The sequence below is a fragment of the Lichenostomus cassidix genome, chromosome 3, assembly GCF_008360975.1.
Source record: "Lichenostomus cassidix isolate B80296 chromosome 3, HeHo_3.0, whole genome shotgun sequence".
NCBI lineage: Eukaryota > Metazoa > Chordata > Aves > Passeriformes > Meliphagidae > Lichenostomus > Lichenostomus cassidix.
The window spans coordinates 81,487,255-81,502,437 of NC_139483.1; the positions used below are offsets into that span (position 1 = coordinate 81,487,255).

Below are 15,183 nucleotides of genomic sequence, written 5' to 3' on the forward strand. Positions count from 1 at the left end.
CTTATCTAGTCCCCACCACGTTAACTGAATAAATGTGATTCAGAAAAGGCACTGGCAAAGCTTTTAAAGATTGCAGAACACTGCAGCATTGCCCACCATCATGTTAAGAATAAACACTTACCAAGCACATGCAGTAGTGAGCTTGTTAAACCAAGTCAGGAAGGTTTTAAATAACTCATTCTTAATTCTGTAGTTTTTTTTCTATTAACGTCACATTTTATTAAAAAAATAAGGTTCCTGTATTTAACATGTATATTAGCTTGCTGTCTGTGACTGAAGATCTTGAGACCTTTAACACTGAATGACAGTAAATCCAGCACTTTCTTCACAGCTTTGAAAAATGGGAAAAGGGAGAGAGGATAAAGGGAAGAACAGGAAAGAAAAAGGAAAAGAAGGAACCACCAGGCCATTGAAGAGAACCAAATAGCTCTACAGCATCAAAATATGCACCTGCATCACAAAGATCAGAAAAAGGAAAACTACTGTTTTAATGAAATGTGGATATATTCCATATAATTAGAACATACCATTGGGAAAGACTAGATTAGGAAGGAATGCATTCTATTTGTAACTGTCTCTCCTCTGCTTCAAAAAATTATTTTCCTTCCCTCTCTCATATAAACTACCATTCCAGTATGTCAGTTGCATTATAGCCAGACACACAAGACCCTGCATTTCCACAATCAGTAAATATTTTATCCCTATTCTTCCCCAGCAATGGCAAGAATACTGGATACATTTGAAGGAGGAAACAACTCAGAGGTGTGCACATTTCGTATTTAATTTGTAGTCCAGAAAATTGCCCCCACATTCTTTCAACAAGAAAACTGCAGGAGTCATCTCTAACAGAACACATATATGTGGTGGTTACATATTCTCCATGGGGCCCAGGGTTTATGCGAGAGAAACCAGGGAATGAACAACTCCCCTAAATCCCACAAGTTATCCGTACAAAAGATTTGCAGCCCATGGTTGTATTGCTCTATATGCAACCACTCTGCCTTGGTGAGAGAACCCCCCCCTGTAAACAGGGGGTGTCACAGAGTCCTCTGTGCAGGAATGCCCTGGAAGTAATGTCATTAGCAGCCATGTTTTCAGGGTCTAGCGAGAATGAAAAATCATGGAGACCATGAAGTACTCGGTTAGACTTGGTGTTGTGTACAAAAATAAATCTCAAGGGGCCCAGAGTTTAGCTAATAAACTCTCTGCTGCTTCTCTTTGGAAGAAGGGAATGGTAAATGACATTCCCAGTACAAAAATCAGGAGAGAAAGTATTATCTGCAAGGAGAGATAGAAGATCCATCTCTACCCCCCTGAATTCCTTCCTGGGAAGTGACACTTTCTGGTTCCCCTCAAAGATACCTGTATTAGTAGAAAAATGGAGATATATATCCTTGCACAAATCTTTTCTTACTTTCCTCATGTGAACACCAAAGCCTTTCTAGAACAGGGATAAAAGGCTACATTTACAGTTTAAGCAATGATGGTATTTCAGATTGTTGTAAAATCAAAATACACTGGAAATATCCAAGCAAGTCCCTACATTAGTCTGATGCTACCTAAAGCCAAGAACAAACAAGCAAGCAATGAACACTGGTATTTTGGTTTTTTTGCATGGATATTAGAAAAAATAGTAATCATACACTTTTTTTCTTTTTAAATGTTCATTACTTAGATAAAGCACATATGAATGTAACATTCAGAATTGTAACATAGAAAATGTAATGTGGGCAATCTGCTATTCCAAGTACACTTACCAAAATACAATTTTATAATGAAGAAAGTCTCAAAATACACCTGTACAACAATTGGGATCCACAAAATATGATTTAATAGAGTCACTCAAGATCACTTACTTGAAACCACTTTTATAATACTGTTTGAAGAGTTACCTCTGGTCAAAGAGCACTCTCCCCCTTTTCCTAGCCTGTCCCACTAAAAGCAAGGGTGGAATTGTAACTGCAATGCGAATCTTCTAAATCCCCAAATCTGAAGCGGTCCTATGAACTATGACACTGCCTACACTTAGATATTGGGAGGATGGGAATCACCTTCTCAGAGGCCATGGTACATTGAGACACCCATATTATTGTTTGTAGCGCAAGCAGAATAATCTTGTAAAGGGCAACTAAATAGGGTCAAAATAAGAATTAATTATCTCACTACCAAATCATTCCCTATGTGTTACTTATGCCTGTAACATTAAAACTTTACTGAAAAAGAAAAAGGTAACCATTTTATCCTATATTTTCTTTATTTGCTTTATGTTTAGAAGTTGCTATTTAAGTTCTATTAACAGAAATACATAACAAAAGCTCCCTATCAAGTGGAAAAAAGTAATTACAAATGCTGAAAAAGTTGGCCTCATTAACATATGTACAGACTCACTTAATACACATCTTTGTGGGAATTAAACCATTTTATGACACACATTTATACAGGCATTAAACATTCCCAAGTAACTTTGAGCAGAGAACACGCCAAATTTTTAGTCTGGGCAGACAAAAATGTAGGTTTCAGTTTTGATTGTGGAGCTAACATGCAACAGATACAACATTCAGTCTGAGCTGTTGTTGGTAAGTTGTTCTGTCTTTTCCTGCAAAACTGAACTTGGATCTTTCTGTCCCTTCTTGTCCTTGTTCTGCTGTTCCTGGAGCGTCAGGATTATTTGTCGTATTTCTTCTCTTTTGGTTTTCATTCTTGGGCGTGGAAACCAGTCTGTTAAGTTCATTGGTAGCTCAAAACTCAAAATAGGATTCTGAAAAGAAAGGTCATTTGGATATTACAGTAAGGAGTCATAAGCTAAATTACTGAAGAAAACTGTAATGAGGAAAAGTACATTCTTCCTCAATTCATTCCATCAGCATGAAACAAAATTTCTACAATTTCTGTGTTTTGTACATGTATAATTGCGGTAAAATCAATGAAGTTTCAGCATGTTAGAGAGTAAAATCTATCCGATCACAGTCCTGATTGTAAGAATGCCTGAACAATCTACTGTGTTTACTACATCTTTTAGACAAAGCATTTGTCTGCATAAACGTATAAAATTCTTCTAATTAAAAAAAAAGTGAGTGAGAGACAAAACTACTGAAAGATCTGGACATTTTTTAAGAGCTGCTAACGTCAAAATCTAGAGCTGATCAGGAATGCAAAATATTCCTGTTCTTATAAATAACATTTAGGATCATAACCAACTAGGCAAGTCAGTTTTAGATTTCACCCTAGAAAACAAAGCCCCTGCCTACCACCAGCGCTTTTTATACTGACATTCTGTTTTCTTGCTAGGTATCATTCATCCAAATAATTAAGATAATGATGATGATGATGATCATTATTATTATTATGAGACATTATCTACGCCTCTTCAGTGATACTGCACAATTCCACCCTAGTCAAATGATGATTTGGGGAACAGTGCTGTCTCTCAAAGAAATTCCTCTCTTTGTGTATTCTAGTTTACATCATTAGCATTATTTAAGAACTAATTACATTCATCACTGAGTTAAGATCAGCAACGTTGCTTGTGAAGAAAAACCTAGTGACATTCTGCACAGGAACACATCAGTGCTTAATGCTGTACTAGCAGCATTTTTATGTCACTGTTCTGTTTGGGGAAGGACAGCAGTGCCCTGGTAAGAGGCCAGCTGTGCTGCGTTCTGCTGTCTGGGCGCTGGCCGCTCTCCCTGCAGGTGCTGAGTGGGAACTGGCGCTGTCCCCAAGCCCCCTGCCCGCGGTGCTGCGGGTGTAGCGGCCGCCCCAGCCTCAGCGGCCCCTGGTGGCCCCTAAGGACACAGCCGGCTGGCCCTGCTGCGACAGCCCGCCGGGGCGCTCCTCACTGCTCTACGCAGCCTGACAAGGGAGTGTCGGTTTCAGAAGATACACATCGTGATTTTAGTACTTCACATAAACCCACAAAGAAGAAAAAGATGTGCCTGAACAGTTCACAAATATCAGATTAAGCACTTGCCCCCCCGCATACTCCCCATCAAGTTTGTAGAGCTGGTGCGAAATGAGACTGTGGGCAATTTTCCAAACAAAAAGCAGCTGAATTGTTCACTGAGTAACTTCAAGACAGTCTAGTACTGTGCAGTCAGCACAGGTTTTCCTCCCCTGCTGGAGTTACTTCTGAGAACACCCTGTGATTTGCCTTCTGACACATGTATGCTGCTGCACACTGCCACACAAGGCAGGACAAGGCAGGACAAGGGTTTCAGCCTCATGTAATTCAGCAATTAATTAATCAAAAGGAATGGGCTAAGATTAATAAAACCTGGTTGCTCCTCGTACCCCCAGTGAGCACTCAGTTATGGTTCTAAGGTCTCAAGAACTCATTGGTAAAGCAAAAGCTTTTGCCTTCCATTTGCATGAATGCATTCTGCTTAAAGCCTTGATGCTCTCATGTAAAGTATGAATGAAGGGAAGTTTGAGAAATGGAGAAGCTGCCAGCTTTTTTAGGAAAGGGTGAGCTACAGGAGAGTTTAGGAACAATGCTCCAAAGCACCATGGATTCTAAACAGAGTTATTGCCCCATGCAGGCAGCATCTCACTAAACCTCCCAACCTAGACCAGAAGGTGCTAAAGCCTCCTTGTGAAAGGAGCTGTAACTTGAAGACCAAGTCAGCTGAAGTAAGCATTCACACAACTCCTTCAATGGAAACAAGATTTGGCATTTAGCTTTAATGATTTCACTTATGTTTTCTTACAAGTTAAAAATGCCCCCGGAAGAAACATAAACCCCCTACCTGTGTCATATTTCTGAATTTATTGTCACAGTTTTCAGGGGAAAAAGAACAAACTTTTTGTACTGCATTTCTAGTCTAGATTTTGAACCCAAAAATCTAGATTATTTTAAAGCATACACAGCAGAAGAACACAAAGGAAGATTCTAAATGTGTGTTCTTTAGATTCTCTCAGAAAATTTCATGGCTTACGATTTCTTTTGTATACATAGAGGTAGAAAGGATAATTAGTGTATTTTCCAAAATGTTACTATGTGTGTTTACGTACAAATTAGTTTATAATACATAATCTCATAAATAGGTACTGAGCTACACTAGGGGCCTTTTATAATTGTAACCATTTTCACAGCTTATATTTGATTGCTGCAGGAATCAGAAATAGCTTCACAAACATACATACCTCAAAAAAGCTCTCCACATACTGCAGGATGTACACTCCACAATCACTGAAGTTGTTCTGCTGTGGCACTTTTGGATTGGAACCTTTCATGACATCTTTGGAAAAGCTTCTTTTGCTGCCTTTCCTGACTTCCCATTCCACCTCTAAGTATCTACAATAAAAGACCATGAAAATTAACATATTTTTGTATTCTCTGAAGATTTTTGGGAAAAAAAAACCCAAAAAAGACAACCAACCCAACCCAAAAAAGCCCCAAGCACCAGATATGAAACTTACTCTCTTAGTGTTTTCACAACGTTTGACCGGGAAGGACCTCTCAGTGAGTCCATAAGCAAAATGCAAGGCCTAACAGAGAACACAAGTTTTAAGTACACAGTATTTTACAGCAGCTTGAAAAACACAATGTTACAGAGAAATAGTTTGTGGGGTGGCCTTAACAAAACTAGATCAATACTCTGAAGTTCTGCCAGAACTCCTGTAACCTCCTAACTGGGATAGCTAAATGGCACATTATATTTAACCATATACTAAGTACAATTAAGAATGCACTTAGAAAATACAGCACTGTCAGACTGAAATAATTTGTCATAGGAAAAAACGAGTTGCTTAAAACACCTTCAGGTGTCTAGTGCTCTTTTAGGCACACAAAATATCTTGGACACTGGTAAGAGAAAGTAAGGCACAGAGCCCACACACATCCTGCTGGAGCAGCAGCTCGAGGACAGATGGGACACTCCACAGCACGCTAGAAGGCATTAAGGAAGCATGTTCAAGAAGTGATCCCAGCCTAAATCTGAACTCTAGCTGGTAGTTATACACAAAACACCCAGCAACTCTATTTGAAAGAACTTTAAAAATAATGTATGCATAGATTTCCAAATTAAAAAAAATAATTTCAGTATTATATGCAGTATCTATTTTGAGGGATAACTAAATGCAATTACTTTTCGCCAATCTCTGCTTTTTTGTTTTCTAACAATAACACATATACATTCAAAGTATCATTTGAAGAGACTTCAAACTATTAAATTCAGGAAAAATACATGCATGCATTTATGTATGGGTGTGTTTGCATTTTTAAACTAATTTACATGTATGCAATGTTTTAGGCATAAGCATATAATAACTTGAATAATGTTTGCTTGTACTTGTTTTAATTTCTGATGAAAGTTAATATTTATATAGGTACTGCTCTTTTAAAAAGTATTAAATGCTCTTGAAAATATTCTTTTAAAAAGATGTAGTACTTTGGAGGAGGAAGAAGTGACAGCCTTTTCACGGTAATTTTCTATTTCATATAGAAGTAATTTTAAAATATGCTAATAGGAAAGTATTTAAGTGCCCCTAATGACTTTTGATACTTAAGTGCCAAAGATGTTATGAAATTTCACACTGGATTAAAATACTGTCTGCTGGAAAGTATTATGTACAGATAATCCGACATCAAAATGGGACAAATTTAGCCAAGCTATAATCAGAAGCTCAAAAATATTCTTAAAACACACAACACAGATGGATTTTTCCTTGAAAATGTATTAAGTCATATATTCCATAACATCTATAAAGCTGCAATTCTATTTTGCCTCCTAAGAATGTACTGTGAAAGCCCACCTTTCTAGTAAACCTTGTATTCACAAAGAAGGAAATACAAATATAGACAAATTATGAAAAAAATACAAAGGAAACTGTCATGAAAGCAATACTAGTAACAATATTTCTGGATTTCGAGTCATGCATCTCTGTCACACCATAATGCAAACAACTGCAGCCAATATTTACTGAGGAATGATTTCTGGATTTCAAATATATTTTAAAAAAAAGTTTTCAAACAGAACAGACCAAAAGCTTTTAAAAAATGTGGAACACTCTTATTAGAGAAAAAAGAACAGGAAGAGCCTATAAAGAGGAACAGCTACAACACATTTAGATAAGAAAAGGGGGCACTTAAAAATTACTCCCATTTTTGTTTACTAACTTGAGTAGTGACTAAGGTTTTCTTTACTTTTAATTTAATTATTTAATTTTACAAGATTAATCTTCTTTTAAATACAGGATACATTTAAACATGCTTCTGCACCTTGTTTTTGTAGGAATCCAAGTGCAAAACACCAAAGAACAACCTTACTGGAAGAAACAATCTTCATTTGCCCGATGCAGCACAAAGGCTTAACAGAGACCCAAAAAGTTATTATTTCAGTAGTAGTTCCATTCAATAAATTTTCTGCTCACTGAACATGATAATATAAAGTACAAAATCCTCTCTCAAGCCCTAACAGCATGCTGAATAAAGTATTTGAAGAGTTATTTGTGACTATCTCCCACAATTACTGCCTTTTATATTTCATGAACTTCTACAAAATTTCCATTTTTACTGTTTTAATACTTACTGTTTGCAGATAGTTGGCTTCAGGTACCATTGTCCCATTTCTGAATTACAGTTATCATCTACAAGGCCACCATCATCACTACTGTCTTCCTACAGAATCAATGTGGTTACAGGTGTTTAAAAGCTAATATTGGTTTTTCAAACAGATGTACAGGAAATTATTGTTACACTTATCATTTTCATTCAAGAACAATAATTAAGTTTAATAAAGAAATGGTAGCTTTAATCTGACATTATTCACTGTTTGTTAAGTTTACCAACTTTTAGTTGCATGGTTTCTGAAATCCATGCTGGAATGACATGGATTGAATACTCTTATTAATTTAAAGATTTCTGAAACTAGAAAAATGCAACCAACGTTTTCAAAACACTGCTGGCTTGGAAGAGGTGAATCTCCATTATCTGGTTATAATCCAAATTATCAATACTTTTCCTTGCCAGTGAATACTAGAAACTTGCTTGGTGGTTTCACGTATGTTATCTACCACGTGAAATGAGACAATATCTGCAACAAGCTCAGGAATAAAACTCTGGTTTTGTTCCACAACGCGACAACTCGATTCTCAGGGCAAGGAAAATAAAACCACTGTGATACACAGGATCATGGATTGCAAAACCAGTCATATCACAGGCCTGGAAATATCCTCTGGCCTTTTGATTTCAATATTGATTGCTATGAAGGATATGGAAGTTTTATAAACAAAAGCACTAAGTTGTTGTATCTAAAAGAATTCCAGAGATCCATAGATTCTTACCCTTCCATTGAGTTCAGTATTATTACCACAGATCACTGCGTTATGGGGAAAGACGTGCTTTCCAAAACTTGGAACCCTTCCACCAGCATGATTTGTGAACATTTTTGTGAGCATTGTGTACATTTCCTTAACACTCAGGATCCTGGCACTGAAATCCTCAAGCTATGCCATGAATGTGTCATCATATTAGAAACTACTGCCTAGCTCCTCATACACTTCTTTTAGTTGCAGCCTCAACTCCTTTTCTGGCAGATGCAAAGGCTGGTCCACTCAGCTTGCCATGGCAATTTCTACACTTGCTTTGTGCATTCTAGAAAATATCAGTGACAGCTTTAACCTGAGTAAGTTCTAAGCTACACAGCAACTAAGGAGCTTGAATTTGTTCCCTCTCTCAAGGAACACAGCTAGCCATGTGGTTGCTTCCCCACCTTCATGCCACATATTTCAGATAGGAAATCGAGTACTTATTCTCCATATTCTGGAAACTCTAACTGCTAAAGAACGCACAGACAGGCAGCTCCATCAGGCAAAACTCAGAATGTTTGCACAGCTGGCATGACAGGAGAGGTGGGCTAAGTTCAGCTGAGAAACACAGTTAGGTTTCAACATCAACTGGATCTTTAATATGTGTGTACACATATACATAGAAATTTGGAAGTCATTACAGAGAGCTGCAGACTGAAAAATAATAGTTTATTCTGGATTCAGAGGTCCAGAAAAGGTCATACACCTGGAACATGAAGAGGAAGGCCAATTAGGAAGAGCAAATGTGTAACTTCTGGCCTTCTTGCAATGAATTTACATTGCAGAAGAAACCAAGCTATGGAATAATGTCATCATACCCAGCACTGAGTCAGTAAGGGACATTTTAATATTCAGTCTTTCCAGAGCTTTAAAATCCGAATGTTTTCCAGTATAAACAAGAATGTTACTTGATTATAAATCCATGCTGTGTAAATTTGATTGGGAGAAGCATCAATGAAACAAAACAATAGAGTAGCACATACTTATAAATGTGTCTAGTTACATCCAGGTAATGCTGCTGAAAGAACAGTAATTTGTTCTTGGGTTTCGTAGATGAACAAGGAGTGGGGGAGACAAAAGATAGAAATGTATTGACTTTCAGTGTTCCCACTAAAATCACTGTGTAATATTGTCACTATGCACAAGATTCACAAAATTACATGCAGGATCAGTACAGCAGTTTTCTATTAAACAGTTAAATGAACAAATGTATAATCCTCTCCGTCAGCTAACCTGCAGATTTCTGCAGGAAACTAGTATTTTGGATTTGATGCTTGTGAAGATAAGTAGCTTTAGACAATGCACATTCACAACGTGTACACTGCTTTTAAGCTGTCCATTCAAAATACAACACAACAGTTCACATTTCCTAAATAAAATTGCTAAATTCTTTACCTGGTTATCTTGGTCTTCAGAAAAATCTATAAGCTCATCTTCATTTAGTTTACTGCCATCAGCTGAGTCTTCACTATAGTTTAGTCTGATTTTGTGCAATCCATCTGTATTAATCACAGACAGCAGGATATTTAAACATCAAATACTGTGTCATCAGTGAAGACCAAACTCATTTTAAATACCTTAGATTTCCTCAGGATTGCTCACAGTAACTGTGATACAGCTAACATATAATAATTTACTCATGTATATGAACAAAAGTGAAAAGCTTCTTCTAAGTAGCACAACAGAAACTATTTCTTATTGCATGAAATGCCTAAAAAATTTGAGAGACCTAGACTGAAATCCACTACGAAATTGCCCCATAGTACCATGAAGCCTTTAGAACAGTCTAAATTGATACTGCTACCAAAAGGGGCACTCTGATATGCTCTCTAAAATAACTATCTATCCCTATCCCTAGCTGGTTCCTTTCATAACATCAAATACATCCACACACAGTGGACCAGACTGAAAAAATGTAGTCACTAGTTTATTATTTTTTAACTGAAATAATTTCCTCCATCAATTCACTGTGCAGTTATATGAAGACCTGTGCTGGTAAAAGGCAGCTTGAGAACACACTGGTATGGAGGGCAGAATGAAGGATCAGCTCTCCTGGGAGCAGCAGCTTAGAAATATTTCACAGTTTGTTACATAAAAAGATTATCTGTAAATTCACTCCCAACCACCTCTACATATTTGGTCACATATTTAGTGGGAAACAGCATCAGAAGGAAAAAAACCAAAAACCTATGACTGTTCCAGCTATACCCGTAAAAGAGACAGAGACAGAGAGCTACAGGCTCACTAGTCTTACTACTACCATACAAAACTTCAGAACAGATTTTGAGGGGAAAAAAAAGTAAATAAATGGTGGAAATAAATTAAAAACTAATAACTTATGCCAACAAAAATTGAAATCTTTCTAGAAAAGGGCTATGTAATATATCTAAACAATGCCAAAACCAAAAGCATTGGTTATGGCGTCAGTGGAGGACATATTAGCTATTAAAGGAAACTAGGATTTCTCTAAGAACAGTAAATAGGACAGTGAATTAGCTAGTGGGAAAAAAAAAAAAAGCAGAACATCTACATTTGAGAATATTCCAAAAGAGAAGTTGAGGTAACACTTTGGAAAGAGGTCACTAGTGGAGTTCCACAGGGGCAAACTTGGGAATTAGTCTTAGTATCTTTGAAAAGACCTTAGCATAAGAAGTAGGTCATATACTAATGTGACTCACTGCTGACAGATTTCTAAAAAATAAAAATTGCTATTGAGATATATCACATCTTGTTCAAAAAATGAGCAGTAAAAAGATGATAAGTAATACAAATAGATATATTTTGGAGGATTTCTTCAACATTATTTAGGTATGAACTTCTACTGATTCACAAGTCCAACACCAGGATTTAGTCTGAGATCAAGACATCTCAGTTTAGGCTCTCATGTGTAGTCAGCATCTAGGGTCTCAATGCTAGGAAATCAAAATCAGAACACAGAGCTGCTCAACTGAATACCTACTCTGTATCTGCTTTAGGATGAGAAGAGGAAGTCTCTTGGCTTAATTGACTACACTATCAGAAGCACCTGCTGTCTTTTGAGATATCCTCGGATATCCAGGACATATATATGGATTTGGCACAGCCAAGATCCACACCCTTTTGGAGTAACAGCTGAAGGCTGGTCAGATACCCCAGGGCAAAATACTCATCTTCCATCTGATTGAAATGGAAGTTTAGATACACAGTACACCTACATTTAGCTGCCTAAACATATCCTTAGGGTCAATCTCACCCTTAAACCAGGACTGACTGTGCCCCCTGAGGACATTAGCTTTAATGAAAGAGTGCATCATCTGCCATAGTTGAGCAAGAAAATCTGAGCATTTAAGTTAAGAGAATGACCATCAGCCACCAACACAATGCAGCCATAAAAAACCCACAAGAAATGTAATCCTAACAAAAATCTGTCATAAAGCACGTTCCAACTAATTACCGACAAGCAATGGTAGCAGCATCCAAGACATGAGACCACATCATACAGCAGCAATATCATAAACGGTAACAATCACACATCAAATCAAAAATCGACTCAAACAAGAACACATCTACACACACCCCCAGCACCCCTCTAAGACCTTCTAGGAACAGTAACAATGTTATCCCAAATGAAAAAAATTAGAATAGAAATTAGTAGTGTTTATACCCACAAACATATTGAAGTTGCAATGGCCTGCAGTATACAGATTAGACCATACGATTGGTAATACTTTCAGAACTTGCACTTAAGGTACACAGTTCCTTACCGTGTAAATTAAGTCAGTAGGAATACAACTGGTGACTAAAGTAAAAGCTTTTGGATAATCAGATGTTTCCTAATCTGTCTTAAAGAGATCGAAATGTTGCAGGGAACAGAGAAAACAACCTTTTCCTAATTCCTTCACCTGCCTTTAAAAGTATGCCAACTCCTTTGTTCACCTGGGTACAAACACTGCTGCAGATCAGTGAACTCAAGTCTCCAGAGTCAGTGATGCATTGAGAAAGCCTCTCTAAATGTAACACAGTGGTCATGGAGGAAAATTTTTTTCTTTAGAATTATTTTCTTCTAACCCTTTTTACATACCATCTTATCAGGACATTAAACAAATAAATAGAGTTGAGGCAAAACCTCAAATCACAGAACCACAGAGTGAACTAGTTGGAAAAGACTTTTGAGATCATCAAGTCTAACCTATGACCTACTACCTCCTCATCAACTAAACCATGGCACTGGGTGTCACATCCAGTCTATTTTTAAACACATCCAGGGACAGTGATTTCGCTACCTCCCTAGCAGATGATTCCACTGACCAATCACTCTTCTGGTGAAGAATTGCTTCCTGATGTCTAACCTAAACTTCCTCAGGCACAGCTTAAGACTGTGCCCTCCGTTCTGTCAGTGGTTGCCTGGGAGAAGAGACCAACCCCCACCAGGCTACAAGCACCTTTCAGGTAGTTGTAGAGAGTGAGGAGGTCACTCCTGAGTTTCCTTTTTTTCCAGGCTAAACAACCCCAGCTCCCTCAGCCAGTCTTCTTGGGGCTTGTGTTTCAGGCCTTTCACCAGCCTTGCTGCCCTCCTCTGGATGTGCTCAAGTGTCTTAATGTCCTTCTTAAAATGATAAAATACACTGATAGTAAGATTGCTCCTATAATCTTAGGTCAGTTTTCCCCTGCACATACATTATAAGAATCCATGGTAAACATCTATTCTTTCCTTAACAATTCCAATCTTGAGGATGGAAAGTAATATCTACAAAATTATTTTGCTTGAAAAAAGGTCACAAAACTGGAAAACTAATCTGATTTAGGAAAATAGGGTTTTTCTCCAGCCCTTTGCCATGAAAGTTATGTCAATAACCACAAAAACCTTTCAAATGCAATGGCAATGAATTACTTGTATCACAAGCACTTGAAGTTCAGCCACATACTCAACTTTCAAAGTGTGAACCTTTACACCACTGCGGAAGTAGTAACAGATCTGAAATCTCCAAATACTTCATTAAAATGTGCAGAGTTTTACAATTACATACCCATAGATTGGCTAGCAGCTGTGAATTCACCCTGTATACCATTTTCATCCAGAGTTCTATGGTCTAGTTTATGGCATGCTGATTCCACAGTGTTAGGTTCTTCCACATCACTGTCTACTTGATTCAGTTTTTTGAAAGCACTTTTTCCCCTACAAGGACTTCTTCTACAACATGAAGATTCACTGTCCTCTGTTTCAGTGTTTGGGTCAATTAAAGCTGTACTGTACTTTTTGGTAAATGTCTTCTTTGCTGTGGGCTTGGAAGGCGAGTTTTGTGCATCTAATTCATTTGGCAAAGGAGATGGTGTGCTGCTCTCTCCATCTGAAGAGGAAGATTTCATCGGCATTGCAGCATTTTCATGATAATGGGGATTTGGTTCATATTTGGGTTTTTCTAAACCAGGAAAACATATAACAGCCAAAAACCAGTGGGCGCTGCAAAGGAAAAAAATACATTAAAAACTCATAATTACATTAACGCTCACAGTTAAACCTGAAATTGGTAAAAACCAAACAAAACACTGCGTGCCCATGCACACATACACAAAAAATTCTGCCCTCATAATTATCCAAAGATAAATGATACTTGCAGTTCACTTTTCTGACCAGGGTTTACTCAAGTCTCCACAGCCCTCTGTAAAAGTACAACTTCTCCATGCAAATAATCACCAACAAATTAATTAATACGATGCAGGTAGTTGGAAACAGGTGCTGTCTAAATATTTATTTCAATTTGCTCACACTTTATACATTTTCTTCATTCTCTGAATTGAAGCTTATTTCTTTTTTAACATTTTCTTCATTAATGCATGAATTTGAGAGTATAGAGTTCAGGTTCCATGGCTGTTAGATGTTTTCTAGTAATTCAGCACTACAACACTAGTAGTCAGATCTAATGGTATGGCTGAATTGCCCACACTCTTCCACCTATGAGATCTTCCAACTGTATTTAACACTTCAAATTTTTTGACAAACCTTGTCAACAGTGAGTTAAAGAAGAAGGAAAAAGAGTGCTTGTAATGCCATCACAACAGCTCTCTTGTCTTCTTGACCCTTCACAGGACTGACACTCTAACTTTTCCAAATCAAAACCAGTTATATTCCCCAACACAGAGTAAGTTTTGCAACAGTTTTCTCCTATTTCCTTGCCTCTTCTGGCTTCACTGACTTGCCACTCAATCAGAACTAGAGCAGCAGCAAATTCAGGGACTAAGGCATTGCAAGTGGATTTCAATTGTCTGATTTAGAAATCTTCTGAAGGATCTGTGCCTACAGCAAATAACAGAACAGAAGCTAGCTATGTATTATACAGGGGAAATCACGTTTCAATGTGTTTCGGGAAACAAAAGAAAAAGCAGTAGCTAAAACTGCATGTCTAAATGACATACTAGAAGAGTGATTAGATGGTTATGAAGCCTAAACTCCATCAAAACTTAATGGCAGTTAAAGTAAGTAGCCACTGAAAGCAGCATGTGAGGTACGGTTTGTCTTGAATGATTCACCGCACCTAATAAATGAACATATTAAGTACTGTCCAATCCTGGAATGTGTGTGTACTCTATCAATAGAGACTTTATGTACCAATTATGTCAACAGGCTAGCAAATTAACCTGGATGTAAAAAGAAAACAGCTTGTAACTTTTAAGAGAACAACCTGTTTTCATTGGAGACTTGAACAAGAAGGACTGTACACTGATGTAAAAAGAACACTGATGTAGTCGTGGTTAAATCAGACATACTTTTCTGAAGTTGATTCTGCCCTAGAGTCAACCTGCCCACATTCACTAAACTAGTACTTATGAGATATTCCAGAAAATCTTGTTGGAAATAGACATCAAAACCCAGAAACTCCGCATCAAACCACCACCTTC

General features: G+C 37.4%; 1 protein-coding gene across 4 annotated transcripts in view; it reads right to left on the minus strand.

The window, feature by feature from the left end:
* Window positions 1-763: 763 nt before the first annotated feature.
* SENP6 (SUMO specific peptidase 6) overlaps window positions 764-15,183 on the minus strand; it is a 72,635-nt gene continuing 58,215 nt past the window's right edge. For all 4 annotated transcript variants that reach the window (XM_085056476.1, XM_085056475.1, XM_085056477.1 and 1 more), the window contains 6 exons: window positions 13,314-13,747; window positions 9,703-9,806; window positions 7,530-7,618; window positions 5,419-5,487; window positions 5,143-5,293; window positions 764-2,758 (listed from right to left, as the gene is read on the minus strand). In XM_085056476.1, the coding sequence (XP_084912602.1) occupies window positions 2,558-2,758; window positions 5,143-5,293; window positions 5,419-5,487; window positions 7,530-7,618; window positions 9,703-9,806; window positions 13,314-13,747 (1,048 nt within the window). In that variant the 3' untranslated portion in view covers window positions 764-2,557. The remainder of the gene's footprint in view (window positions 2,759-5,142; window positions 5,294-5,418; window positions 5,488-7,529; window positions 7,619-9,702; window positions 9,807-13,313; window positions 13,748-15,183) is intronic.